This window comes from Purpureocillium takamizusanense, chromosome 1, assembly GCF_022605165.1.
Source record: "Purpureocillium takamizusanense chromosome 1, complete sequence".
Lineage (NCBI taxonomy): Eukaryota > Fungi > Ascomycota > Sordariomycetes > Hypocreales > Ophiocordycipitaceae > Purpureocillium > Purpureocillium takamizusanense.
In genome coordinates this window covers 1,069,383-1,096,499 of record NC_063068.1, presented here as the reverse complement: position 1 = coordinate 1,096,499, position 27,117 = coordinate 1,069,383, and the positions used below count along the sequence as shown (strand labels likewise).

The following is a 27,117-nucleotide window of genomic DNA, read 5'->3' as shown; positions in this document are numbered from 1 at the left end:
AGTTTGATGAGACGGGAGATCCATGTCCCATTTTACTGCTCACCGCCATGTCTCACACTCCCCTTCTCACTCACCCACTCACTCCCGGCACATAGTTAATGAAGTTCTCGAACCGGCCAGCGGGGTCTCATCTCAGGGCCTGCGCAACGCAGCTTCCCGCCTCCACGTCCTGTTTTCCGGGCGATGCATCACGTATCACAGGCCTCGCACGACCAAGGTGATGCGATGCGAGTGAGGCGCAAGGGAGAGGTGGGGAGATAGACTGACTGATTGTCATCATGTCCGTCGATTGTACAGTATAGTAGTACTGCTCGAAAAGCTGTCTGGGTCATGATGATGGCATCTCATTCCGAGAGACAACCAGCCGGGTCGCGATGCATCATCTGTCGCGTCACCATCCCCCCGGTCTCCTCAAAACCCCAGTGCTCGTCCAAAATATTCGTCGGCCCCTACAGCCAGCCCGCCAGGACAGCATCACGGCGCCCCGCCCAAATCACCAGCCCTCTTCGATTATCGCAACACAAAAGACCTGAGACGACGGCAAGGGGTTGCACTCCCTCTCCGCCGCCCGAATGACTGCCCATCGCGGTCTTCACTCCTAGACTCTAGAGTAGCAAACGTACATGGCGGATGGTGGCACGGCATCGCTTGTCCCACCACGCAAACAGGCTCACCTAGACGTGTAGTATACTCTACTTTCCTACCGCCTCAACGCTTTCCATCGCTGGGGCCGTTCCTTCTTTATTCATCTTCTTTTCCTTTTTGTATGCGGGAGCGGGATCTCGGTGCGTGGCCGCCCGTGACGAACCGATGCAGACAAGCAAGGCTGCCTCCTGTGTTGTCGGCCGTACCAACGAGTACTTACACGAGAGGAGTCAGCGAAATTGGGCAGGCACAATTGCCTTCAGCTTGCAGACGTGTCATGTCTCTTAGGTTTCAGCGTGCCAGTAACATCCATTTCCAGTTCGACCTAGACGCGGCCGCACGGGCTTGCAAGGGTCGCCTGGCTCTCGGTCCCCGAACGACAAAGCAAGGTTGATTGCTCCGGCTGGGTCCAGGTTCCGAGTGTTCGGCCCCAGAGTACAAGCCCCCAGCCCCGACAAGACACAGACGTGAGCGGCCCGCTGGCGCAGAGACAGGTAAGCAACCCTGTGTGGGACAAGGTTCACGTTTGCTGCAGAATGAGATAGTGAGGCAGGTATGATGCGATCGCAATGGATAATTCTCCTCATAGTCTACCTGGTATCGTCCCTCCTCCAGCCACCGCAACCGACTCGAAAAGCGAAAAGAGGCGGCCGTCATATCAGATATCAATCAATCCTTTTCAGTCGGGCTCCAGCGCCCAATCCAACCGAAACTTCGCCAACGTGGGTATTGTCCTTAAAAAGCAGCGTCATCCAGGGAATGCCTCGTCAAACCTCAAATTTGCAGACGTGAAACCGACGCCATCATCCTGACGCCTCCTCTGCCATGCGCACAATCTCACATAGGCTTCTGATGAGTACCAGATCCACATCATCCACATCCTTACCAACCATTGTGTCCTCACTTGTGCCCTTCTCTGCCATGAGTCTGGCCGCGGCAACCAGTCGCACAACGCAACGTAGAAGGCCGCCCTGCATATTTTCGTGGTTGGCCCATGCCGTGGGCTGAGTCGTCACCATCTCTTCCCTACACCAATTCTCTGTTGACGTCGTGGCTCTCCGAGAGTGGCGGTTGAAGGCGGTGCCAGGCTCGCCCGTACCCCCCAAGCCGAGAAGGCTTGCCGCCTTTTTCGGAATCTCTTCTTGCTGGGATTCGCTGGGTGTCCCTCGTGATCCTGATGCGGTAGAGTTTCGAGCCACCAAGGCAGACATGTAGTTGTAGGCAACGATGTGTGCGTATAGGGCATCGCAAATATAGCTTGAACAGCTTCCGAATACATTTTGCAGCGGCTCCCACGGCTTTGGCGTCTCTGCAGCGCTAGATGACATGGACGCGACGCTACTCTCTCCAGAGCTGTGGCTTTGCCTTTGTCGTACGTCCGGCGCCATTGCGCTTCGCTTGTGAGGCATGACCTTGCGCCAAAGCGACTTTCTGGGCGTCTGAGACGGCATTTCGGGCGTCGCAGTCCTCGGCGACGGACCCCGTACAATCTCTAAGCTCGGCTGGCGCACCTTGCGCGAGTACGTCCGAATTGTGTCAATGGTCAGACTCGATGACAACAGCATCGTCTCGGGAAAGCATGCAATTGAGACTCTGAGCGTCTCCATTGCATCGGGGGGTAGTGGCACCACCCTACTCATGTCATCGTTGAACACGCGAGGACACGGCTGTAGACTGCTGTTTAGCCACGACTGAACGCTTCGAAGGGCCGGGCGTGGGGACGGTGGCCGCGCGAAAGCCGTCTCGGAAAGAGGCATCGCCGTGAGCGGGGTGAGGGGGCCCGCTGGATAGATCATCTCTGTGGCTTCAGCTTCACAATCCAGAAATTCCTTGGTGGCTGGGGGCGGGTCGGTCTTGTCTCCAGTCTCTGGCGTCTGGCTCAGCTCTTGGGCCGCTTGCTTGACTCTGCGCGACTGGGGGGTGCTGATCTGTTGCTGTTCCATATGAGCAGACGAGGGTTTTGTGGTGTGAGCTTCACAGCTGCGCCTCTCTTCGAAGCGGTCGTGTCGTCTGAGCCCCACCGTCGATGATGGTCTGACTGGCAAGTCAAACGACACATGGGACGCTCTATCTCGCGGATGCGAATCAGGCGAGCCGCCGCATACTGAGTGCGATTTGTGATGAAGAGTCTGCTCGCCGTGGCCCCATGAGCCCCGCATGTCCAACTTTCTGAGACCTGTGGCACCCGAGTCGAAATCAGACTCGGGAGGCGTGGGCGGCCGAGGCGACAGTGATGCGATGTTGCAGTTGTCCATCTCGTCTGAGTCGCAGTCTGAGTCGCAATCGATCCAGCTGTTTTCCAATGGACTGCTTGCCGGCATCGATCTAATCGCCGAAGGTTTCCAACTTGCCGAGGCCACTGATGTGGCAGCGGTCAAGACCGACTCGCGGTGCCGAAATGAAGGAGGGGCCATGTCCTCTGACGTTTGCGAGCTCATCCTCGACTCGGCATCCGACGTCGTAGCCTCTAGCTGTGATTCCTGTTGCTCGAGAAAAGAAACCCTGGAGGTACGCTCTTCTATGGCCCCTAGCGACAGGACTCTGGCCGAAGCTGCCAGATAAGGAGGAGAGGGCCCCATTCTGGTGTTCCTGATACGGGCCTGGTCTTCGTTTGAGAGGAGTAGCACTGGTGTGCCTGCCGTCATTCGTCTGGAGGCAAAGATCTCGGCCGAGCTCTCGAGGTCTTGGGCCAGCAGCTCGGGAAAATACTCGTCCACGCGGTCTCCTATGGGCTCGGGGGTCGACGAGGGCGTGCTCAAGAAGCTTAAAGTTGAAGTTGAGAGCCTGAGCGGTATGAGCTCGGTCATGTTAGACACGGATCGCGGTCGTTTCGACGTCAGTCTCGAGCGTGTTGATGCTGCTGACGCTGATCGGGAAGAGTCGTCGGCGGGCTCGGGGGAATGGCTGCGTGCTTCTAGAGCCGTCGAGTTGCTCGGGAGCATGGGAAGCTCGCTGGGCTTGCCGTGGCCAGTGGGGGTACTCATCAGGATTCCCAGCCTGGAGGGAGGCCAGGCATGCAGGCAACGAGGGCGGGCTTAGGATATAACGAGACGATGGCGGCTGGTCAAGGGCGAGTATGGTCCGCCGGGGTGCAGCACGATGGGGGGAAATAAAGGGCAGCAGCGGAGAGACAGTCAGAGACAAGGAGGCATGGCCAAGACGGTGCTCGGCGGGGGGTCTGTTGCAAATTGAGGCTCGTCCTAGCCGCCGCGAGCAGGAGGCGAAAAGGGACAATCAGCGACTGTCGCACTGACGACCCAACACCCAGTGATTCGAAGGGACGCGAGACGGCAATATAGATACGTAGGATGTAGCGAGATGGTACCATGTACGAAGTACCAGCGATCAAAGTGGTGGGGAAGGCGACAGCGATGGCCCTTAGCTCGCGAGAGCGTGCGTGCGTGCGACGCCCTGCGCAGCACGGGGGGAAAGAAGAAATAACATGACAGTGCGGACAAAAGAAAGGTGGCCGGTCAGGTCTGTCGATGGTGGTGTCGACCGTCGAGCTACTATCGCGCTGGCGCCTACAGAAGCGAACCCACATGGCCGGCGTCTTCTTTTTCGCAAAGGAAACCAACGAGACGATGCTCTAGCATTGGTCTGACGAGCAAGAGGCGCTGCGGGAATGCGCGTGCTATGTGAATCATCGACTCCGAAGAAGCGCGCCGTCCGGGTCGGGACCTCGCGCCGCGTTACTTGCTGGTGGAAGCAGATGGATGGCCCCGGCACGCAGCCCGCAGACAACCCGTTGTTGGTCAAGAGCCTTCCCTGCCTTGGTCGCACCACACGGTCCAGGAGCCTGGGTGAGTGGCGCAATTAATCAATCACCCGGACAGTGCAGGGAGTCTGCGGCACCCAGTATGAGGAACCGCTCCGGACGTCGGTTCGGGATGCTCGACGGTCCCGCATCGGAACCTCGACCCAGGCAGACGTCCGGTAGCCACCCGCAACGCATCTACCCGCTTCGCCGCTCAGTCATCACCACAGCACGGGCAGTCAACGAGAGTTGCGAGGCCTGCTCGTGAGCTGGTCACAGACCGGGGCGCGGTCCAGGCGAGGTCCGACGACCGTGCCCGCTCGTAGGCGATTAAATCTCTGGAATGGCAATGGGGGTACGAAGCAGCTGACGGCTGTTCACGGCTTGTGGTCTTTGCCAGATGCCGGCGTCATGCTTTGGAGGCGTCCTGCCTTGGTTCCAGGCGCATCTCACCCGCCGCCATGGCACCATTCCATTCTCCAGGGGTTGCGCTGCATGTGCGAGTAACTGGCTGGATGGCTGGCTGCCTCTCTCCTGTGCGACAGTCAAGCCACCCGAGGGGACAGTGCGACGGCTTGCTTTTCGCGACGATGGCCACAGCCTGATTCTGCAGGCTGCATGGCGTAGATCGGTCTTGCAGGTGATGGGATGAGCATCAATCCCGGCGCCGCTGTCTCCTCCCTGCCCTGGAGATGCCACATGGCGGGAGGGGGGTTGACTGCATTGGGCTTGGCTGGGTAGACTGTCGAGCTGCGTCAGCGAGGTCGTGCCAGAGGCAGGGGGCGAGACGAGATGTTCCAAACAGAAGCAAGGGGCGGTTGGTTCGTGCAGGGAAGAAAAAGCAACGCGCCACGGGCAAAGCGAAGACGCGAATCTGCCGAGAACACAATTCGGCGATAGTGACGGTTGACGACCGCCACCAACGGCCGGGGACCTGCAAGGTCACGAGCGGCCACGACGTGGGCGGATGGAATGTTCGATGTGCGAGATTTGTTGGTTGGTTGCAGGACGAGAGAGAGAGGGCACGCTACGATGCCGCGCGCTGCTGCTGCTGCTGCTGCTGCTGCTGCTAGCCATGGCTAAATCCGTGGCGCGTAGATGGCGGCGGAGAGGCAAGGGATGGGATGGATGATGGACGAGAGGGGCAGATGGGAGTTTGAGGCGAAAAGATCCCCATTGGATGGGCGGTGACCAAGACCGCAGTGAACAGGTGATGCGGGGAGAGCTCCAGGGGCTGGTAGTGGCTGGATTGTGGCATCATCCGTCGCTTGCGGGTGCCGGACGGGGGGAGGGAGGACTTCCTCCACTGGACTGCCCGGATGCCCGGCTCCTTGGGCTGCCCTGATTCCCGGTCCCTGGGCCTTCACTGGGACCTTCCACCCATCAAACTGAAAGGTAGCTCCTTGGCGTTCGACCCAGTGGGCGGGCGCTAGGAGCCCAGGCCCGGGGAGGAGTCCACCAGGGTCCCGAGAGAGCTGGAGCGTTGTTGGGCTGTTGAGCATCGCTGGGATAGGTTGATTGTAGCGGCCCAGTATCAAGCCTGTCAACCTGTATTGCCCGCCTTTAGTAGTACTACCTAACTGCTGAAGGTACTAATGCTAACCTGCCCGGAGAACTTGCACCCACTGGTAGTACTAAAATTAGTTACTAAGTACCTGTAGATGCCAGCCTGGAGCGGGCCACCACAGCCAGGAACGCGTGCACCGTGCTCTTATGCCTCCTCACCTCCAGCTATCTTTCCACATGCAGCGACCGACCCCATCGTCTGCTCGTCTTCCCGATGTGAGCCCTGGCCTCCCGGTGCCCCTCCCGTGCGCGGCACGCTGTGGGGCCCGGTGACGTCTATAAATCGCACCGTGAGATCAGTTCTCATACTAGCAGTACGTACGTACACTAATAAAGTTGGTAAGTTAGTGCTGGCAAAAGGCGAGGCCACGGGCGGGAGGGGGTCCGTGGCCCGCCACCAATAGCTCCCGCCTGTGGGGCCCGAGACGACCTCAATTTTCTTTTTTGCTTCCATCCCTCCGCCCCTTCGTAATGCCAGTGATGTGTGCATGAGCCACGTCGTCGCCACCCCGTCGATTCGTCCGCATTGACCGTCTGTGTCAATTCATTAGCGGGACCGTTGTTTGCTGTCTACTTCGTCTTGCGTCCAGGCTCTTTCGAGGAAAACGCTGCCCGCCCTGCACGGCACAGGTCTGCCGCGAAACCCCGATCCCGCCCTTCCCTCACGTTCTCATCCGCTCGCGGCCTGCTCGTCATACACACACTCACTCGTCTTCCGTCATGCTTTCCGAGGAGCTCGTTTCGGCCATCTCCGGCCCGCCCGTCGCCGCCAACACGGCCGTGTCCAAAGACGTCGGGATTTACGCCCACACGGTCACGCCCACGTGGGCGGCAAAAGCTACCTTCAAGAAGAGCTCGGCGCCGAGGCACTGTCTCGCCGTCACCGACACGCACATCTTCGCTGCCCAAGATCAAAAGGCTCACGTTCACGTGTACTCCCGGCAGCGTGGGAACCAGGAAGCCCTCATCCCCTTTCAGGAGAGAATCGGCTGCCTCGCGCTGGCTGGGGATGTTCTCGTCCTCGGCACTGTTCAGGGCCGCTTGATACTGTGGGAGGTGAGCTTCCTTTTTCCCCCTCTCCCTCCCTCTCCCTCGCAGCAGCCCCATCATGTAGGGGGAAAACGGCGTGCTAACGAAAAGCATTGAAGACCTGCACGGGCAGACACGTTGCCACGCCCCCTTGCCATGTGCAGGCCGTTAGCTGTCTGGCTGTTACCCCTTGCCATGTGCTTTCCGCCTCGGACGACTCCAATGTCAACGTCTGGTCGTTGGCTCGTCTGCTAGACCTGGGTGCCGACCCGGGATACGAGCCCGACCTAACCCTGTCCAATCACCGGGGCGCCATCACCGATCTCGTCGTTGGGCCCAGTGCAAATGCCGAGACAAGCCTCTGCGTGTCAGCTAGCAAGGACAAGACGTGCATCCTATGGAACTACAGGACCGGCCAAGTTCTCCGAACGCTTCTCTTCCCTGCAGCACCGCTCTGCGTCGCTCTCGATCCCTGCGCTCGGTCCCTGTTCGTCACCACCGACGACCGTGGCCTGTTTCTCGTGGAGCTCTTTGGCGACAAGCCCCTGCTCGGCTCCAGGAGCGCTGAGCTCGCTTCCATCGTTGTACAGGTAGGCGCACCTCTTGGCGTCGCTGACGAAGACGCTGGAGTCGCGTCGTGTCTGGCCGTGAACTACGACGGCACGTCCGTCTTCACGGGCCATGTCAAAGGCAAGATCCTGCGTTGGAGTCTTGTCGACAATAGCTATCCCGCGGAAATGGCCAACCTCAATGCTTCTGTCACGAACCTTGTCTTGCTCCCACCCATCAAGGACAAGAGGCATACCCGGGCTGTGACCGTGGTGAAGCCAAATCAGACGCAACGGCAGTACACCTTGTCAGCGCAGCTAGAAGGCGACCTTGGCGACGGTCGTTTTGGCAGCGTCTTATCATCCGTTGGCATCGGCGATCAGGTATTGGAAGCTGCCTTGGCGTCATTGCCTGGGGACATTCTACCGAGCAAGGATGGCGTGAAGTCGTAGTAAGAAACGTGGGGTTCTCAACCGACACCACCTATGCCCACGTTGCGACACCAAAGACGCCGTGATGATGCATGAGAGGCCCACACGGCCCAGGTGCGAGGTGCGCCGACAAGCAATGCCTGTCCTGGCCACATGGCGAACAGGGTTCGATTGGCAGGTGTAACGTCACAGATGGTTCCACCAGAGGCCACAATCGGCACAGATGACGGGCAAACATTACCACCTCATGCGGCAAGTGGCAGGAGGTCGTCTACTTAAAACTGGGCTTGTGGGAGGACGTCATATGCACCAGATCCGGGGCGGTATCAACTCTCGAGAGTTTTGCAGCTTTTCATCCGACCTTGCAGAGCTGGTCTGAAAGGCGTCATGGGCAAGGACGTCTCATTATACCGGATCAGCCTTTGAGTGGCAGGAAGAGCGGCTGAAACAGTCGCTGCGCAACCCAGGGCCACAAAGATGACCTTGGCGCCCGCCGGGCAACTGAGGATGCGACCAGTCACTGGCTTGCTAGTCATGGCAGCCGCCTTACGAGGCGCGGTTGCACAAGGCAAATAGGTACACATCTATAATCGGCTACACTTGGCCACGTGGGTTCCTGCGGCCCCTGAATAAGATTGACAACTGCGAGGACCACGTCTGATTTGACAATCAAGACGAGATTGTTTCACGCTGGCGCATGGGGCTCGGCTCATCAATCAGTGGCCCCTTGCCGTTTCTCCGCCCACCTCGATGAGGCCGTCAACGCCCGACAAACTTGAGCTCCAGGTATCTCACTGGAGCATAGCTCAGGGCTGTCACTACAAATGTTATCTCGTTGCCGACATCCCCTCCATTGTCTCCGATGTCTCTTGCGAGCGGCCCAACGAACCAGGTTTGGCTCATTCCCATACACCATGATACCACTCCCAGCAGGAATGCCACGGCGGCACCGATTCCCAGAGGCAGCTTGGCAGGATCGTTCCACCCTTCCAGGTTATAGTTGCTGAATGTCCCTTTGCGGAAGAAGACGTGTTCTTCGAAGAGTATTATGGCATAGCTGGTGCACCAGTAGCCAAGAAGACTCAAGAAGTTGACGAGATAGTCATTAAGGTTAGCTCTGCCGCCAATTGCTAGCGCCATGATGCAAACGAAGCAGAACAGCGTCCAGACTATGCGCGGGATCTGAGCGCATGGGCGCGCGAGTTGCTGGAAGGAGATTGCGGCGCTGTAAAGATTCATGACCATGTTGTTGACGCCCGACAAGACGAGCAGGGTGAGGAGAAACTTGGCAAAGCCTCTGGGATACAGAATGTCCTGAATGAGATAACCGAGACCCCGGTTGGCGTAGGTGTCGCCCCAATCGGGCCTGTTGGTAAACGTCGACGCAACAACGCAACCTGCCACCATGCCGATGGAGGTCGGGATCGCAATGCCGAAGGTGGTCATCAAGAAAACCTTGATGCGACTGACGCCTGCCGGGTAGTGAACGTAGTAGTCGCTGGTAATGGTGCTCCAAGACGAGCTCGAGCCGTACACCGTCGCAATCAGGCTGAGGACAGAGCCAGAGAGCGTCGCGCCGGTCACCGAAGCGGGCGTCGTGTTGTCGGCGAACCTGCCAGTCTCGCCGTACACTATGAGAAAGATGACGAAGAAGATGATCCAGGCGTATCGCTCGTACACGAGGATGGCGTTCAGCCCCACGAGCGAGATGAGGAGCGCAACCACGGCCAAGACAACCACGCCGAGGATGAGGGAGACGCTGCCATCCGACACGGCCGTCAGGGCCAGCCCCCCGGTGATGCACTGCACGGCGGCCCAGCCGATCTGCTGGATACAGTTGAGGATGGCGATGAGCTTGTTCGGCCACCAGCCGAAACTATACCGGCTGACGCTGATCTGCCGCAGGCCCGTCGCGGCACCAAAGGTCGCGCAGTAGCCGCTGACGGCGCCGCCAGCAACAGACGACAGGACGGTGATGAGGACGGACTGTCTCAGGCTCAGGCCAAACTGCGCGCCCAGGAACCCCGTCGCGAAGCACGACGTGTTCATGACGCCGCTGGCCCAGAGCAGGGCCATGGATAGCTCCTCAGTCCACGAGACGGGGTTCCTGTCTTCCGGGCGCTTTCGCTCGATGGCCTCGGACTCGACGCCGAACTTGGCGTCCATGTGCGCTTCAAAGTCGCGAAGCAGGGCCAGCAAACCGCCGCCGCCGCCGCCACCACCACCACCAGGCCCATGCTGTGACGAGCGTGTCTCGCCCCCAACAGTGGCGTCATCTGCGCGGCTGCCGGCGACGGTATCGGTCCCATCTGTCCCGTCGACAGGGTACGTCCGGGGGTCGAGGTCAAGGCCCTTCTCGGGGTCGACGTCCAGGCTGGATGACGGCATCCTGCTGCGATGACAAAATGCCGAAACAAGGGGAGATAGATTGCAGAACACTCTGTAAAGAGCCAGGGGGTTTGTCGCGTGCGATGAGACTTGCTCACATATTGTATGTACTGCGGCGGCGCAAGATTGTACGGCAAGGACACGGGCCGCGGCAATGTCGGCGCGGGCCAAGCGAAGAGGATGATTCCTGCAGGATTTTTTTTCGCGCCCTCCCAACGACTGTCCGTCTCGAGGCAACAATCAAGCCTGTGTGGGGAAAAACCTGCCGGGTGCGTAGCCGCGTTCAAATTGCAGATCTCGAGTCGCGGCTCCAACAATCAGAAAATTGAGTTGTCCTTGACCAACCCGTCTTGGGCGCGGCCAATCACGACTGCGGTCGTAACTTGGAGGTGGGCATCGGCTTCAATGCGCATAATATTGAAGCAGTACGTAGTCTTGTGTGCGACGAAGCTCGCCGAGGTATCAATGATGGAGCCACGCATGTGTGGCTTGTCAATCCATTGTATATACGCCTGATTTCGCATTCGTGTACAGACGGAAACGGGTGGTGGGGGTGGTGTCGGCACGAGCCGTCGTCAAGAAACGCCACTTCATGCGGTGGCGCCGCTCTGAGAACGAGGTTGACGACTCCCTCGATTGACTCGGTGGAGGTTGCAGATGTAGGTCCGGTGGATCGGCCGGGTTGAAAGGAATGCTATGTGCATGGAAGATCGAGGCCTACTGCCGCGACAGAGGGGATAGTCAGCTGAAAGTCCACCACGTGGAAGCTAGAGAGTCGTCGATCGAGACGGCGAGGGATAAAGAGGACGGCGAGGACGACATTATTGTAGTTAGATTAGAAAGAGTAGATAGTCTAAGCAGAAAGAAACTAAGATAAGTACTTCGTAAGTCATAAAGTGTGAAGCTCTAGTTAGTCTTTTAGTGCAGGAAACTGAACGGTCTGAGGTAGCGATATAAACAATCACGCCATGCTAAGTCCTAGATACTCGATTCGGTCGCTTCATTAGCTGAAATGCCGCGGTGCGCCAACTCAAGACAACTGAGCACCCTGCAATATGATGGTCCCTGGCGGGACGGCCCGGCGAACGCTCGGCAAGCTGTGGTGGTCGATGGCGGTCCAATGCGTAGTTTGAATCCGGCACGTAATTATACTTGATCCGCCTGAGCATCGGCGTTCAATTGCCCCGCGAGGGACGTGATTGAATCATGTGACAATGCAGCAGGGGCAGGGAGCCAGCACAAAGGTCAGCCTGCGTGGGTTTCCGAGGAGGTTACCCCGCAAAGCAACTTCAACAAGCCTTCTGATCAAAGATGCTTGCCTCGGATCATTACTGTCTCACTGCACCATCCAAGGAGATTCGTCTCCTGGATCTCTTACCTGGGACTGTCACCGGAATGCTGTCTGGTCGGCTGAGGCGTGTGCCTATCGACAAGACGCCTCCTTTTGTGTCGATATCTCATGTGTGGGGTCAAGAAAAGGCTGAGGCTTTCATGCATCTTGAATCAGGATGCGGAAACAAAGACGTGCCGGTTTCGAGAAACCTCGAGTCTTTACTTCTTTCTCTCCTCTGCCACGACTCGAACACCTTGCCCCAACTATGGGACAATGGCTCCATGCTGCCGATGTGGATAGACATGGCCTGTATCAATCAGGTGGATGTCAGCGAGAAAGCATCTCAAATCCCACTTATGCGACACATATACTCCCAAGCAAAGTGGGTCATCATCTGGATCAACGAGTCGGACAGTCGCCTTCTCTATGCCTTCCATTACCTGCGGCGGCTATTGAAGGACAGACCGCTTGTGAGCGAGGCTCAACCTTGGACAATGTTTGACCCAATCGGCTGGGATGCTCTCAAGCGCCTGCTCTCCTGCGACTGGTTCCACCGGAGATGGGTTGTCCAGGAAGCAGTCATTCCCAGACAGGCAGTCTTCCTCTGTGGTTCGGATACGATGACGATGGATGATTTATTACATGGGGTAGACATTGCTTGCAGCGCACTGATTGCCCGGCCCAAGGACATGAAGGTATTGAAGACCGCCACTATTGGGTCAATCAGGCCGATTCTCGTTATGAAAGATCTAAAACGAGCGTTCCACACCAAGTCAAGCCATCCGAGACTACTATGGTTGCTCGAAAATCTACGCCTCAGCGAAACTACCATTGCACATGACCAAGTCTACGGACTACTAGCACTTTGTAACCCCGAAGAGTCCATGTCTAATCCCATCCGGTACGACCTTGAACCAGAGGAAGCCTTTAGAACCTCTATTGAAACACACGCTCGCCTATACAATAACCTCGACTTTCTTGGACTCTGTACCCCAGCTCAAAGGGATGGCATCGAAGTCAAAGGGCTTCATCGGACATTTCGGGGCCCATCCTGGGTGCCAAATTGGTGTTCGGCTCGTCTCCGACGTTGCTTAGGCCTCCACGGAGTGAACCATAAGGACATTTTCAACGCTTCAGGCTCGATGCCTGTGCACTTCGAGTTCAACGGAGGTGAATTGACTGTTTCAGGAATACTCATCGACAGAATCACGACGCTTGGAAGCTTCTGTAACGAAAGTCGGCACGCCGAGTTATCAGACCCGAACTCGACGCTTTTTCAGCAGTATTTCGACTTTTGGACGAAGTCAGCCACCTATGGGAATAATATGCCGTATCCCGTCACTGCGGATCGAGCTGAAGCAATCGCGAGCACGCTGAGCCTATTCGGCGTTTTCCTAGACCCGGTGCCTCCACCGGCAATCGTTCCCACCATGTTTTATCAATGGTGTAAAGAGTCGCGTTTGGGCGAGCGGTTGGCGTCGCTTGGCCTCAGATCCAAGCTAGTGGAAGGATGCGAACGATCGTTCGTCAGAATGAAACGTCTCTTATCTTGGCAGCCATTCACGACTGAGAAGGGATACATCGGACTTGCGAGGGAACAATGCGTGGCTGGCGATGAGATATGGGTGGTTGCCGGTTGCAGCGTTCCACTTGTTCTGTCATCGAGTAGCCACGATCAAGGGGGTAAAATGGAGGTAAAGGGGGAGGTATTTATTGACAAGATCATGTTTGGCGAGACGTTCGCGGGCTCTACAGAGAGTGTTCTGAGTCCTAGCATCGTGACTCTCATATAACGTGCAGCAGTTTTTCGTCTTACATACATTGCGGAACTCCTGCGTACGTAGTTATAAACTAAGTTGAGAGTGATAAAGTAAAGTCTATCAACTAGTCGATTTTGCCGTTTCTTGGCTTTATATCGCAATAGATATCGCCGATATAAGGAGGAGCAGTGATATTTGCAAAGGGTCAAATGCTGCTCGCAAAGGTGTAATAGCACTCCTCATTACGAGACGCAGTATGTACTAACCTTCGTATATAGGCTAGTATTATCCCCCCTTCTAAAGCTAGTGCCTCTACGAGTGATGGGTCGGAGCGCCTAGGCAAGGGCGCCTATAGCTATTATGAGTCCGATTGGTGTAGCCCGCCTGCGTCGTGGTATCACTCGAAGTCTATATGAACCAATTGAATGGCAAGGCTGGTAGACTGAGGGCCCGGCTCAAACAGTTTGGCGTCTCAACTCCGTAGCGAAAAGGTACGGGCCGCGCGAGGCGGACTAGTGCCGCTGCCTCACGAGGCATTCCAGGACGTCCTTACCATCTCGGATAGTGCCGGAAAGCCCCTCATTCTGCCTTGTTGGGTGCCTTTGTTCACCGAAGAGGCAATGCCATGAAGCTTAGAGCAAGCTGTGGACACCGCTGCCCGGTGCGTGGCGGTAGTCGGTCGCGAAGAGGGTCGTCTTATTCCATGTAGACGCCCGAGGCCTTGAATCTCCGTCCATGTCTCAGGTTTTCTGGCCAACTTCGACCCAGGGATATCCACGTCCACCCACGCCTGCCGCCATACTGCCCCGCGCGGCCTCCTCCGACAGCCCTGTCGGGGGTAGTTGGCTGCAATTGCAAGCACAACCTGGCCCTGCAGTTCAGCCCCGACTAGGGACGGTCGCATTGCGTATGCAGCCAAAAAGGACCGTAGCCAACGATGACCCGCCCATACTAGTGAAAGCTGAAAGGTGCGGAGGGCAGCAACTAGCTGCTTTACGTTGCTATACATAAGAGTGCGGCGTAGCCTCTATCATCTTCGTGAAAATCGTGACTCAACTCTCTTGTTGCCCACCTTCGATATCACCGTCCAACATCAAATAGTACGACAAGGAGCAACAGCCAAGGATCTATTTGCTGTCCCGCCATATACACCTGACAGGAAAGAAACGGATAATCCACCAGTGTAGACGCCAATTATTGCTTTCTGCATCTTTCCTTCCCCCTATTGCCGCCATTACTGTTCTTTGTAAACATGAAGGACTGGGACAGGCATCAGGAGGAGATAGTAGAGTTATACCAGCTACATAAGCTCGGCATGGTTATGGAAATCATGACAAAAAAGTACGGCTTCAGGGCCTGGTATGTACACTAACCCATCCCTTCCATTGAACCCCTGGTTCATCCGGTGAGAAGGTTTTGCTACCGCTTGATTATAGCTTGCTGCCAGATAAATGCAGATATAACTGACAACGAAAGCAGTCGCCGCTCCTATATGGAGCACCTCTCCAAGTGGGGCGCTAGAAAGTATAACCAGACGGTACGCGGTGATATGAGGACGAAAGTCATGGGGCAGATGCTTCTCATCCCGTTCGATTCCGGGCCTAGCAACCAGCGTAGTCTGCCTCAGGACTGGCAGTCATCTGCCGACCAAGAGATAGGATCAGAATTTTCGCGAACATCTGCATCACAGCATTTTAGCGCGTCGAATGTCCTACTTCAACGCGCGGACCAATATATATCTCAGGCGGCTTTGCTGCTCATCAAGGCCATGCCACTCGGCGGTTTTAGTAGCCTCAAGTTGGAGAGGCTCATCCAGGATCTTCCGAATCTGTTGACGACCTTTGCTCTCAAGATCGGGCGTTGCGCGACCACTTCAATGCATCGGGAGGTGATGTACTTTATGCTGAAACACCGAAAGTTTGTTGACCGTTGCTCGATGCACGCTCGTGGCTCGTTTCCTTGATCGGTCACTGACTATTTTCTTGCAGAGATATCATTGATCAGTTCAGGTCTGACTATACTGCTCATGAGGCCAAAGACAGCCCATTGCCCTCTACGGGTCACATTCCCGCCATGACAAAAGCCGACGTAATGGACCGATACTTTGCCGGTCTGGACTCAGCGCCACAAGTAGATCCAGAAATATGGCCTTACCGAGAAGAAATTTGGGACGACACGAATACCAACGACGGCTGTGACGACGACTGTGACAACGAGTGTGACGACGAATTATGCGTCTGTAAGTTAGATGTGACAGGCAAGAGCATGGACATAAACATCGTTACCGAGTTTGCTGCCTTTGAGTGGCTTCAGGGGGCCTTGTACTCCGAAGCACGCCAAACGCCTGCCGTTCCTAACATAAGAAGGAGCATTCGGGAAAAGGTCATCTACTCACTTCATGGTGCCAATGGCTTAGGAGACCTCAATAGGGACACTTCCATAATGGCCCATGAAATCATGATCGAGGTGGACTGGGACCCAAAGTCGTTTGTCGACGAGCAACAATATGATGGCCGGCCAGGAACCGCCATCGCCGCGGCCATAACCCTTACCGGATCAGCCCAGAACTGTCAAGCTATGACCACCAGCCAATACATTTCACACACCTGGAAGTCCACCGGGGAGCAAATGATGAAACTGATCCAACGTGTCCTTGATGGACAGGAAGGCGATGAACATTCTTGTGAGCTTTTAGCTTAGCCCCCACACAAACTCTCCGAATCTACTCTAACGGAACGTGATAGTCATCGGGCCTGATCGCACGCAAGTAGCAGCGTGTTATGATGGACTTAAAATGACTGTGGTAGCTCTTGGTCCGGCCCCATCTGTTGCTGAAGTTGCCGAGCAGCTCGCATGGATGGGAGCAGCTCTTCGCTTATCTCCGCTAGAGCAGGGGATGTGCTACTGCACTCCTTTTATTAAGGTGTCGAGCAACAAACTTCCAACGATCAAACACTGTTTTTACTTAGGGTTTGAATTTCAAGAGGACGCCGAAGTCGGCGCAATTGGTCAATGCTGGCGTGGCATGTTCAGCAACCCGGTTCTCGTTCGCGGCTATCCAATTGCAGAGCGTGCATCAAGTCAAACGGGCCTCGAGATGCCACTCAACATGATGGCGCGCATGGTTGGGACGAGTCATGTGGTACCTTTTGCTTCGAAATGGTATCTGAAGGGGTTTTCCTCCATGCTTATCCTGACCGAGGCGAGAGGTGATGTGCTTCTCTGGCACCATGCGTACAATCCTGATGGCAGACATATCTCATACTTTGACCATGGGTCTACCTCGGTTACTGATATCATCGCATCTGAGCTCCAAAATGCTCGGCATGTCGTAGGATGGTGTTCTCATGCGAAACTATTTGCGGGTAGGTCGAAACATAATAGCAGAAAAGAATGCGACAGCAACACTAATTCGCATATGAAACAAGGCGCATTTGATGATATCCGATACAATATTGGCGGCTCTGGACTGAAGCGACCTCACCCGTCGTGTGTCCTAGAAAGAGTTTCTATCAGCGGCGGAAAATTTATTTCAGGCGGTGCCTCCATCGCCGTTGGCGTCAAAGATAGTCCTATCCATCTAAGCAGGGATACCTACCTTGATAAGATGCGTTGGATTTCTGGCCATTACGTGATACTCTGGGATGAAGGCGATAACAGAGGTTGGCTCGTGAATGGAGCTAGCGCATTGCTTCATATGGTGCATGCAACATTGGATGACACCCTCCAGTGGATGCGAAAGTATGCCTCTTCCGACATACTGTTTCGAAAAGAGAACATGGTGAACGCGACTCGACCTTACTCCAGCAGCTCGGCATTGGAGGTATTGATGAACAAGACAAACAGGGAACTGAAGTTGTTCGTCAACGATATTGAGTGGGACGAAAGTAAGCCAGACGGACCACAGCAAAACACGACGTACACACGATTCAAACATCTAGTGGAGAAACAGTACGCCCTTTTGGAACAGGCCATGGACCAACAATTTCATGTTGAGGATAGCTCCGGCTTGGACCTGAAATGGAGAATTCGGAAACACTTGGAAGGGTGGGACTTTCGGGATCTCACTGTCACGGTCAAGACGGAACCCATACACGCCCGCCTGAAGGAGCTTCCTACGGTTGCCCGAGGATGGGTCGACTTTACAAGAGAGATCAAGGCTATAACCATTTTTGGGAGGGGTTTTGGGGATATCATACGCCCAAGCGATGCAAAATCAGCATGCAGATTCTGGGGCCGCTTGCCGATCGGGAAGTACTACTTAGCAGCCTGCGTGTCGGACCTAAAGACCATCGCGGGCTTGCAGGACCACGAAACAAATTACACAAGCCCAATCAAGATTTGCGACGGTCTTCAATGGCACGCGACCGACTCGATCTTCCAACCGTGCCCATGCGACAAAATCACGACAGACATAAGCAAGCACTCGAATGTATGTGCCGTTGCCCAGGTTCTAGTGCCGTCAAACATGAGCATTAGGAAGAAACCGAAAACGAGCGGCACCGTCGTGTTGAAGAATAGCGGCGCCGTTAACTTTGGCTTCAGCTCCATCCTTAGCCTGGCCTGGCCGGAGACGGGCAAGCCAGCAGAAGCTGAGGAGCCGATCGAAAGCGATATACCAGTCAACGACCTCCATGTTAGTGGAAGCACGAGCCCGACTTCGACTACGACTGGCGGCAGCACAGCTTCACAAGCTGCAATGATAGACGACGCACCGACAGGCGCTTGTCTGTGCAAGTCAGCACCTGGTAGCATAGAGCCGGCGCTCCGAGAGCGCGCAGAGGCTGAAGAGATGACTCACCGTGGTGATGCTCTGCATGATGATATGTCACGAGAGAGGGGAATGCGACTCCAGTCATTTTTTAAAGATAATATCAATATCCGCCGTAGAAACCCTCATAGCTCTTCAAAATCATAGGGTTAAAGTTACCTAAGGTCGGGGGTAAAATTGCGCTCTATTCATGTTCGTTTTATCTAGCCTATCTAAGCATCCTAGGTTTTTGAGTTACCTATTTAGAGTCTTCCGATATAAATCGCGCACACCTAAGATGCGCAGGTGCTGCATCCGTCAGTAGTTGGCCTCCACCACCGCCGCGGCCGTGTACGCCTTCTTGCTGTCGTTGCTCCCGTCGGCGGTGCCGTGGTAAGTCTTTCAGTAACACGAAGTATCTGAAGTAACTTTCTGAAATGCAGGCCCGCTTTGCCCTTCCAGTTACAACTTCGCCCTTTCATGTTGTTCATCTTCAGGAAGCATCGTAGGCGGCACAACAGATTTTGGCGATGCCAGGCTTCAAAAACCTGCTGATATCGCGCTTCTTACAAGGAGCCGCTGAGGTATTACCGGACCACTCGTAATCCTGGGCAGACAGAGATGGAATTGCAGACACAAGATGCTTGTATGAGGTGTGCGGTGGAGAGTTTCAAAGGAGCAGCTACAAGAAGGGGCACATGGACCATCATCTCTGTTGTTGCCTCAGAATGCTTGGCAGGATGCAATAATGCGGCAAAGGGGGTAGTCATGGGAGGTGCCTAAACTTCGAAGATTCAGTGCAATTGACGTGGTTCTCTACTACGCGCCCAATATATCTAAACTTTGGGTCAGGTTGAGTGGTTACATTGCCTCCTTGCTTGGTACCGGCGTCGTCAGTATCCTCACTTTTATCTTTACTATACCTTCGTCCCTCTTCATGGACAGGATCGGACTCAAGCCTGTCGTGACCATCGGTGCTCTTGGAATGGTAGCCTGCCGCATCCATGTCATCATCGCTGGACGTGTGGGAGTTGGCAAGTGGCAGGGCAGTCTCGCAGACAAGGCTGCACCAGGATGGGCTACGGTGGCCATGGTCTGGCTTTTCGTGGTTCACTTCGCATATTCATGACGCCTTGTGCCTGGATCATTGTTGCTGAGAATCGGCCACTGTCTAGTCGGCCATACGGCGTCGCCCTGGGCATTTCAAGCAACTGAATGTAAGCCGAAGTCATTCCTGCAGCACGTAATGTGGGTATGCCATTGCTAAACGCGAACTACGGGTGCAACTTCATCGTAGGACCGCACAAGCGGACTTTGAGAGAATGGAGGAGATCAATGATCAATCAGGAAATTCGTTTGACCTCCATGGTTCTTTTAAATGGGACCTCACCTGCAGACCATCCTAACTTCGAGGACGAGAAGGAGAAATCACCAGGTGTGGAACACAAGTGAGAGCCAAGATACAAATTTAACTGCGTTGTATCTGAGAACAACAGGCTGGTACGGACGAATACGAGACACGAGAGATCCTTCATCAGTGACTCAGATGTGTGATGTTTACCTTCTTCTTTGCATGGTCCTCGTTTTACCATCATGGACCTAGAAGCCCCTTTTTATGTGCAAATTACAGTGGGTAGACAAATCGAAGGTTTTCGCGATCCGTCTGGTCAAGATCTTTGTCGTTCAACCGGAGGATGCCGTCGCCCGTGTCCAAGGCGTCCTCTTCGCTGTCGCTTCCTTGTTGCTCGAGCTTCGCTGCACGCACCTTGTTCTCATGCTGCAGATAAAATCGAATAATGATGCACATGGCCGGAGATATGAGCCAGAAAGCAGTCATAAAGGACCACGGGAGAATATATCGTGGCTTGTATTTTTCTTGCCAGAACCTGGTCTCGTCAGTGGGCCGTCTATTCACATCCAGCGGAAGGCAGACATACTCGGGGGAGACCATGTTTGCGACAGCTGCCGCGACGACGCATGTAGACATGAGACATAGCTTCTTAGTGTACCCGATAGTTGTGGTACCGGCCCATGACAGACCAAGAAGGTAAGAAGGTTTGAAGGTGGATATCTGCGTGCCAACGATGAGCGCAATCTTGTTCGACCACGGCGCGGCAACCTGGTTGTTATGTGGTCAGTAAAAATCCTGTTCAAACAAATGAGAGTATCCTTACCATGATGATGCCTCCGACAAAGCAGGGAATGTACGAAATGGCGCACGTGTATCCCACGCCGAGGTCTGTCGCGTACAACATAGCCGCAGAGACAAGGATCAGGAATGATCCCCAGAGGGGCTTCGCGATATTGAAGAGGGCACTTTGTGCGGGCGTGAAGCCGAAACCGACAATGATCAGTGGCAGCTGCTGTGAAGTGTTGTTGGGGAGCTCGTTGAAGAACATGTGGGTGCTTGAACAGGTTAGTATACGAATGACTGCATGGGCGCGAGCTGGACTTACATGAACAGCCAGCTCTTTGGGTCTAGAATGCACTCCTTGACCTGCGCCCACTTGAAGGTCGAGTTGGAAATACCAGCATGCGTCTGCCGAATCAACTCAATCGTGTGTATCTTTTCTTCCGTGGAGAGCCACTTCGCGTCGACGGGTGAGTTGGGGAGAAAGATGATGAGTACCGCCGCGACGAGAAACGTGAGGATAACGCAGATTATATGCAGCCACTTCCACGACTTGAGACCGCCGACAAGAGTCCCGTCAGTGTCGTCTTGAATGAGTTTGTAGGCGACCATGGTGAGGAGAACATTTGCAAAGCTACCCGATGCCCACCAGAGCAGCTGAACCCATGGGCTCTTCTTGGGCGGGAAGAAGGCTTGGTGAAGTACGGTCGTAGAGGGTACGATTTGCGATTCGGTCTAGTGATATCAGTCTCTTGATCGTGCACTCTTACATTTTTGACTCACCATCCCCAGCAGAAAGCGCAGACCGATCATTTGCTTGCCCGTCTTGACCAAGGGATGCATGCCCAGCAGCAGTGCCCACAGCAGCAACGACACGGTGATGAAGTACTTGTGGCCCACGCGTTGGGCAACGTAAGCGCCTGGCCACAACGCAACGAGGTACCCCGTATAGAATACCACAAAAAGGTCGTTGTACTCGTTCTTGGTCATCTGCACATCCTTGAATATGCCCATGGTGCTGGCTTGGGACAGGGTTGACTTGTCCAGGTGGATGAGGAAGGCGATCCACCACGTCTGACTGAGCAGGAACCAAAAGTTTTTGCGGTTGAGACGTTTGATGCTTGCCTCGTCGATAGGCTTGACATTGTCCTTGTACGTGTTGTAGAAGAGCGTTGTGTCGTCGATGTCTCGCTCGGAGACCATTTTTACTCGGCTGCTGCCGAGCCGTGTGTTGGAGCCATCGCTATCAATGTTGGCTTCGGCCTTGGGAAACGCCCCGGCCTCGGTGGGAGTGATTTGAACAGTCTCGTCCAGATGGTGCCTTTTTTCCGCCATGTTGGCCTCGTTGCGGAAATTGACCAAATAAATCTGTAGTAGACAATGGCTGCCGTTCAATGTTGGATCCCCCCTTTTTAGGAGAGTGGCTGGAGAGACTCAACGTTCGGGTGCAAGCCAAGAAATAGATGGCTCTTGGCGAGGGGAAAGACAGCTCATGAGCACGCAGATCCGGATCAGATCAGTATTTAAATGCCCCGATTGGATCAATGTTTTGATGTCCCGATTGGATCCAATATGGTTCGTTGGGCTTCGGGGCGCAGTTACTTTGAGCTGGCTGTCATGACCTTTCATGTCCCTTGCTGCTTGCTACAAAACAAGGCAAATGAACGTAGGAGCCGAGACTAGTGGGAATAATTCAAAAGTTTCTCAATTCGGGGCGGAATGCTCTTTTCCTGGACGAGGTGAGCACATTGCGCAGACATCAAGGTGTTCAACGCCGATCCTTGATGGCTGCATGTGTCAGTCTGATGTCAAGGCCTGGCGTTCGCCTCCGGGGCGGTGCGTTTCCACGGCAAAAGACCCTGCAACGGCGTTCGGCGGCTGCCCATTACGTGTAGAAGACATTGATCAAAGTTATGTGTAACCATAATCGCCGCAACGGGCCCGACTGCGTGACGATCTACCGACCCGTAGAGGTTCCCAAACTAGAGGCGCAGGCTGCCGTTGACATATTGACGGAGACTTTTGCAGGCCCTAGAGGTTCGGACAGACTCCGGTGGGCGGGGTCCTCCTCCTAAAAAGCAGCATTACATCCGGGCCAACGGCGATGCACCACATGCACCGCACTTCAGCCAAGCGTCCAGTTCCTCAAATTGGGCGAAGCTAACCACAGAATTGACCGAGCTCAAAACCACAAGACCAGTGTCCCGATCAAGGCCGAATTCGTATCCTTGCATTCTCAAAATGGGCAACCACGACATACAGAAAGTGGCGATTGTCGGCGGTAGGTGTCTTCAGAGAGTGTCAGCCCCTCCCCCGCTCCGTGTCACTGTTACTAACGTGGAGTCACATCAAGCCGGCATCTTTGGCCTCTCGTTGGCCATTTCTCTGTGTAAAAGAGGTGGGTGACTACAGGCGACGATCGCATTGTATGTATCCCTTGATAGCAGTTCCATCTTGCTGACGGCATGCCGCTCAGGCCACAATGTCACCGTGTTTGACCAGCATCAATATGACAAGACTGGGTATCAACCGTCAGACGACAACCCTCAGCTAGTTGCGTCTGTAGACCACAACAAGATTGTCAGTTACCGTGACTGCAGCGAGACCGAAGAGCTCAACGGCAGGCGTTTCTCAAAGGAAATCCTTTCCCTAATCATGGCAATAGTTTCGCGCGTCGTATGGGACGAAGCTGCACTACCAGAGGCTCGCGCTCGAAAGTCGCGAGGCGTGGATCGCGATCAACAAGGAGCTACGTGACGCAGACGATGGAGCTGATGACCTCTTTGTCCCCTGCGGCATGCTTCGTGTTCAGCCCACTGCCTCTCTCAGTCTGCTGGAGCAGGAGACCCTCGCCAACATGACGCGCGACGGGCTGCGTGATACGCAGTTTGTGGAGGGAAGCTCTGAAGATCGTGAGCGCGCCGCTGAGCGTGGTTGGACGGAGAAGCTACTCGAGTTTCCGATTCCCGACGATTCAGACAGGCGCAGCTTTGAGGCTGTGCTGGACTCTCTGGCAGGCTTTACGCGCTGCCACAGGGGCTGCGCCTACTTTCACAGCGTCGCTGAAAAAGCGGGAGTGGTCTTCCGGTTTGGACCCCAGCAGGGTTGCTTTGACAGCTTGATTGAGGAGCAGGTCAACGGTGGCAAGAGAGCGGTCGGACTAAGAACCAAGGACGGACAGGCTCACGATGCCGATGTGGTTGTCATTGCAGGTAAGCCGCGGCAGGCGTCCTTCTCCTTCTCCTCGGCCTCCGTGTACTAGTCAACTGACTGGACTCTTGTAGCTGGCTCATTTTCCACCCAGCTCCTTCCGGACCTCTCTTACCACCTAGAGTCCTCTGCTGGCAGCGTAGCGACGTTCAAGATTGACAAAGCTGACGCGCAGCTCTGGGACAAGTACTCGCCGGAAAAGTTCCCCGTCATCACCTGGAAAAGCGCACCAAGGGGTAAGGACGGCAGGGACACGGGCAGTGTGTACGTCTTGCCACGCACTCCGGAAGGTTTTGTGAAGATTGGCTACCGAGGAGTCAAGGTACGCTTGACGTCTGGCTTCAACAATCTCGTGCGAACCTGAGTGGTGCATCCGCTGACTCGTGATTAGTTTACCAACTTTCGCCCGGCTCCCGACGGAACGCCATTCACACAGGACGGCAAATGGTCTATCCCCCTTCCTCCTTCGGAATTCCAGTCGCTTCCTTCCTTCTCTGCAGACGCTATCCGGGAGTTTGTGGCAATCTTCCTGCCCGAGTTCAAAGATGTGCCCTTTTACTCCACCAAGCTATGCTGGTACACGGACTCGCTCGACAACTCGTTCTTGGCAAGTATCCACTGCCCACGACCACATGGAGATGAAACACTAACAACGAGCATATTTTCAGATCGATTACGTACCTACCTATGCGGACAAGTCGGTGTTTGTATGCTCGGGCGGCAGTGGACACGGGGCCAAGTTTATGCCGGTCCTTGGCGAGGTGAGGAAAATGCCATAGCACGTAGTCACGGTAACGTGTATCTGACTCAGTGCAGCATGCAGCAGATGTATTCGAGAACGGTGATGCGAGCACCACTCCGATGCGCCCCTTTTGGCGCTGGCGGGAGGACGTGCCGAGACGCAACGGACTTCAGGAGGGACCCGATGGCCCGCGGAACATTGGGGAAAAGACGGTGTAGCCTGCATCCAGACATTATGATGGAGTTCACGATGAACATCAACAGTTGCCATGGATCTGCTGCGAAATTTTACCGCTTTTATAACGAAGACTGAATGTTAAACGCCACATATCAATGTGAAGCCGATCTGAACATCAAAGATATCTCACATTGTTTGTGTGCCCTCTACTATGTAACTCTTCCATCTATTTTGGCCATATGATCACGCATCGTACACAGTCATGTAATACCTTCATTGCGTGCTAATCCACCTGCCCATCCACCGCTGGTTGAGCGTCTTCGCCTCGTCCACCATACCCATCTCCAGCAAGAGCTGCACCGCCCCTCGCACCGCCGAGTGCAGCGACGAGCTGATCCACGCATGCGTCGGCGCCGTGTGCTCGCCCACAAAGATGGTATTGTGCTCCGTCCGGTGATACGCGGGTATGTACAGCTTGTGCTGGGCCACGTCCGGCCGGCACCACGCCGTCGCCGTATGCTCGTCCTCGAGCCAGCACAGCCGCGCGTAGTCCCCCGTGTACAGCTCCCGCGCCGACTCCCCGTGGAGGCTGACTATCGCGTCGAGCACGAGCTCCGCGTGCTGCGCGTCCGTCATGCTCACGAAGCGGTCGCTCCAGTCGCCGCCGCGGTAGTGCGTGATGAGCCCCGGGCGGCCCGTCTCGTTGAGCCCGTACACGGGGTAGTAGAGGGCCCCCACGGCCAGGCTCTCGGGCATCGAGTAGCCGCCTAGGATGGGCCGCTCGCCCTGTTCCCAGAAGCGCTCGCGGAAGAGCAGGGAGACCTTGCAGGCGGACTTGAATCGCAGCCCGGGCTCGCTGATGGCTCGGCTCAGCACGGACGAGAAGTTGGGAAGGTCCATGAAGCGCGTCATCGTGAACGGCACGGCCATGATGGTGTAGTCGTAGTCCTTGGAGTGCCTTGTGCGGTTGGCTCCCGAGCCGGCGTGCCATGACAGACGGGTCTTGATTCCGCCCGTTGCCTTTGACACCGTCTCAAGCTTTGAGATCTTCCGATTCAGTGTGAGTCGGTTTGAGACATGCGGTAAGAACGCGTCCGACAGTCGGTTGAACCCGCCGTCGACGCATTTCCACTCCGTCTCTCCCAGGGAGTCGGCCCCTCCGTCCTGTGCAAGATTAGAGTTGTGCACCATTTCGTCCCAGAACACGTCGTAGTCGGTTGCCGTCCAGATGGCGTCGGTCACGTTCTCGCTCGCCTTGAAGACGTGTCGCATCATGGCCTGTTCGCTCCAGTCGTCAAGGCCATGGTCCATTGCCTTTTTGTGGGCGCGCCAAATGTCCTTTTGGATGGCCCTCAGTGTCGTCTCGTCTTTGAGAATATGGTTCATCTTGTTTTTGGTGTCCTTGTACTCGAGAGATGTCATAGGAGGGGGCTTTCCTAGACTCGGGTCGGCGGCAATCTCAGCGCGGGTGGGCACTCGTCCGTCGGGATGCCTCCCTGTGCCCGTCGCAATGAGCTCGTTTGGATGGTGTTGAATCCACGGGATGAAGTCCACTTTCAAGCTCTGGTTGTTCCCGTTGAGCTCATTCAGCCAGTCCGCTAGTTGAAATGTCATCATGTGGTCGGTGTATTCATGTGTCGAGTTGTCGCTCTTGTACCGGATCCTGTACGGCAGCCTCATGGGTCCCATCTCGGCAAACTCCTGCGTCCCGCCCACGAAGATGGTGCGAAACCTTCCCCCGATGCGCTCGCTTGCTTCGAGGATCTCCCAGTTGCGCACGCCCACGCTGTCGAGCATCAGCGCCGTGGCCAAGCCCGTGACGCCGCCTCCCACGATGGCAATGGTGGCATTGTTCTTGTTCTTGTGAGGAGCCGAAGTACTGTTTATCGCCGCTACCCCGTCGAACCAGGCGCCGAGGGCATCAAAGTCCTGCAGTAGGGGCCCCTTGGATCTCGGCGTGTAAGTCGTTCCTGGCGTGGGTTGTGGCTCAACGGGCTTACCGACAGCCTGGGCGATCAGCGTCGTAGCCGCCACCACGGCAAGGCTGCAGTGTAACATGCCCATGATGACTCAAATGCGAGGCAACTTTCACAGTGTCGTGATATCGCATGTCCACTCATGATGGTATACTGTACGAAGTAGTTCCTGCCCTTTTTATATACTCTGTAGCAACCTGACATGATCGCACTCGGCCCAACAAGATGAGGGTCTCTAGTCGGCGATCACTTACCGCGCCTGCACTGACAAGTGAACCCACTGATGCACCCTGATGCCCTGATGATGGGCAGCTTGACGGGCTTGGCCAGGGGGGTGAAGGTACCCGACTGTAAGTAGGTAGGTACATCCGGAGGCCCACACTAACTTAACCCCTGTGAGCCTCAACAAATGACCCGGAGGGCATATAGCGCACCTGCTATAGCGCACCTATTCGTCGCTGTTGTTCGCGTGCGTTGTTTCCTGCTTTGTGGCGCGCGTTATTGCGCGCGTTGCTGTTATTGCGTGCGTTAGTGCTCTTGCGCGCGCTCGTGCTATTGCGTGCGTTGATGCACTATTGCTCGCAGCTGCCGCCAGCTGTGATCAAGCATCCATCCGCTTACAGACTCGACCTGAGCAGCATCAATAAAAAACAACGCTTGACTTGACGTCTCC

At 55.4% G+C, this 27,117-nt stretch overlaps 8 protein-coding genes across 8 annotated transcripts; 4 read left to right on the top strand and 4 right to left on the bottom strand.

Annotated features, from left to right (window-relative positions):
- Positions 1-1,201: 1,201 nt before the first annotated feature.
- JDV02_000356 (uncharacterized protein) lies at positions 1,202-5,524 on the bottom strand. The gene has a single exon (XM_047981154.1). It carries the CDS (start codon positions 3,627-3,629, stop codon positions 1,449-1,451), a length of 2,181 nt encoding a protein of 726 aa, XP_047837112.1. The 5' UTR covers positions 3,630-5,524; the 3' UTR covers positions 1,202-1,448.
- A 1,164-nt stretch (positions 5,525-6,688) lies between these two features.
- IPI3 (Pre-rRNA-processing protein ipi3) lies at positions 6,689-7,998 on the top strand (the record flags this gene model as incomplete). The annotated part of the gene is made up of 2 exons (XM_047981153.1): positions 6,689-7,024; positions 7,117-7,998. The coding sequence occupies 2 exons, from the start codon at positions 6,689-6,691 to the stop codon at positions 7,996-7,998; spliced, it is 1,218 nt and encodes a 405-aa protein (XP_047837111.1).
- A 556-nt stretch (positions 7,999-8,554) lies between these two features.
- JDV02_000354 (uncharacterized protein) lies at positions 8,555-11,500 on the bottom strand. The gene has a single exon (XM_047981152.1). The coding sequence runs from the start codon at positions 10,363-10,365 to the stop codon at positions 8,737-8,739; it is 1,629 nt and encodes a 542-aa protein (XP_047837110.1). The 5' UTR covers positions 10,366-11,500; the 3' UTR covers positions 8,555-8,736.
- Positions 11,501-11,652: 152 nt separating this feature from the next.
- Positions 11,653-13,565, top strand: JDV02_000353 (uncharacterized protein). The gene has a single exon (XM_047981151.1). It carries the CDS (start codon positions 11,677-11,679, stop codon positions 13,489-13,491), a length of 1,815 nt encoding a protein of 604 aa, XP_047837109.1. The 5' UTR covers positions 11,653-11,676; the 3' UTR covers positions 13,492-13,565.
- Positions 13,566-14,710: 1,145 nt separating this feature from the next.
- Positions 14,711-16,158, top strand: JDV02_000352 (uncharacterized protein; the record flags this gene model as incomplete). The annotated part of the gene is made up of 3 exons (XM_047981150.1): positions 14,711-14,817; positions 14,938-15,375; positions 15,447-16,158. 3 exons carry the CDS (start codon positions 14,711-14,713, stop codon positions 16,156-16,158), a joined length of 1,257 nt encoding a protein of 418 aa, XP_047837108.1.
- Positions 16,159-19,488: 3,330 nt separating this feature from the next.
- JDV02_000351 (uncharacterized protein) lies at positions 19,489-22,024 on the bottom strand. The gene is made up of 6 exons (XM_047981149.1): positions 21,779-22,024; positions 21,123-21,707; positions 20,665-21,074; positions 20,383-20,614; positions 20,146-20,327; positions 19,489-20,094 (listed from the first exon to the last, which is right to left on the bottom strand). The coding sequence occupies exons 2-6, from the start codon at positions 21,672-21,674 to the stop codon at positions 19,833-19,835; spliced, it is 1,638 nt and encodes a 545-aa protein (XP_047837107.1). The 5' UTR covers positions 21,675-21,707; positions 21,779-22,024; the 3' UTR covers positions 19,489-19,832.
- Positions 22,025-22,421: 397 nt separating this feature from the next.
- JDV02_000350 (uncharacterized protein) lies at positions 22,422-24,763 on the top strand. The gene is made up of 8 exons (XM_047981148.1): positions 22,422-22,620; positions 22,693-22,737; positions 22,816-22,919; positions 23,005-23,551; positions 23,624-23,871; positions 23,941-24,156; positions 24,218-24,310; positions 24,366-24,763. Exons 1-8 carry the CDS (start codon positions 22,581-22,583, stop codon positions 24,507-24,509), a joined length of 1,437 nt encoding a protein of 478 aa, XP_047837106.1. The 5' UTR covers positions 22,422-22,580; the 3' UTR covers positions 24,510-24,763.
- Positions 24,582-27,087, bottom strand: JDV02_000349 (uncharacterized protein). The gene is made up of 2 exons (XM_047981147.1): positions 26,879-27,087; positions 24,582-26,829 (listed from the first exon to the last, which is right to left on the bottom strand). The coding sequence occupies exon 2, from the start codon at positions 26,530-26,532 to the stop codon at positions 24,742-24,744; it is 1,791 nt and encodes a 596-aa protein (XP_047837105.1). The 5' UTR covers positions 26,533-26,829; positions 26,879-27,087; the 3' UTR covers positions 24,582-24,741.
- Between the last annotated feature and the right edge of the window lie 30 nt (positions 27,088-27,117).

Excerpts from the sequence above, each read along its gene's own strand:
- JDV02_000351 (XM_047981149.1), bottom strand. The coding sequence starts at position 21,674 with ATGGCGGAAAAAAGGCACCATCTGGACGAGACTGTTCAAATCACTCCC. Across the intron at positions 21,075-21,122 it reads TGCGCTTTCTGCTGGGGATG|ACCGAATCGCAAATCGTACC; the intron begins GTGAGTCAAAAA and ends TGATATCACTAG. Across the intron at positions 20,095-20,145 it reads GCAAACATGGTCTCCCCCGA|GTTCTGGCAAGAAAAATACA; the intron begins GTATGTCTGCCT and ends TGACGAGACCAG.
- JDV02_000349 (XM_047981147.1), bottom strand. The coding sequence starts at position 26,532 with ATGGGCATGTTACACTGCAGCCTTGCCGTGGTGGCGGCTACGACGCTG.
- JDV02_000350 (XM_047981148.1), top strand. The coding sequence starts at position 22,581 with ATGGGCAACCACGACATACAGAAAGTGGCGATTGTCGGCG. Across the intron at positions 22,738-22,815 it reads CATTTCTCTGTGTAAAAGAG|GCCACAATGTCACCGTGTTT; the intron begins GTGGGTGACTAC and ends CATGCCGCTCAG. Across the intron at positions 24,157-24,217 it reads CGCTCGACAACTCGTTCTTG|ATCGATTACGTACCTACCTA; the intron begins GCAAGTATCCAC and ends GCATATTTTCAG.
- JDV02_000354 (XM_047981152.1), bottom strand. The coding sequence starts at position 10,365 with ATGCCGTCATCCAGCCTGGACGTCGACCCCGAGAAGGGCCTTGACCTC.
- JDV02_000356 (XM_047981154.1), bottom strand. The coding sequence starts at position 3,629 with ATGAGTACCCCCACTGGCCACGGCAAGCCCAGCGAGCTTCCCATGCTC.
- JDV02_000353 (XM_047981151.1), top strand. The coding sequence starts at position 11,677 with ATGCTTGCCTCGGATCATTACTGTCTCACTGCACCATCCAAGGAGATT.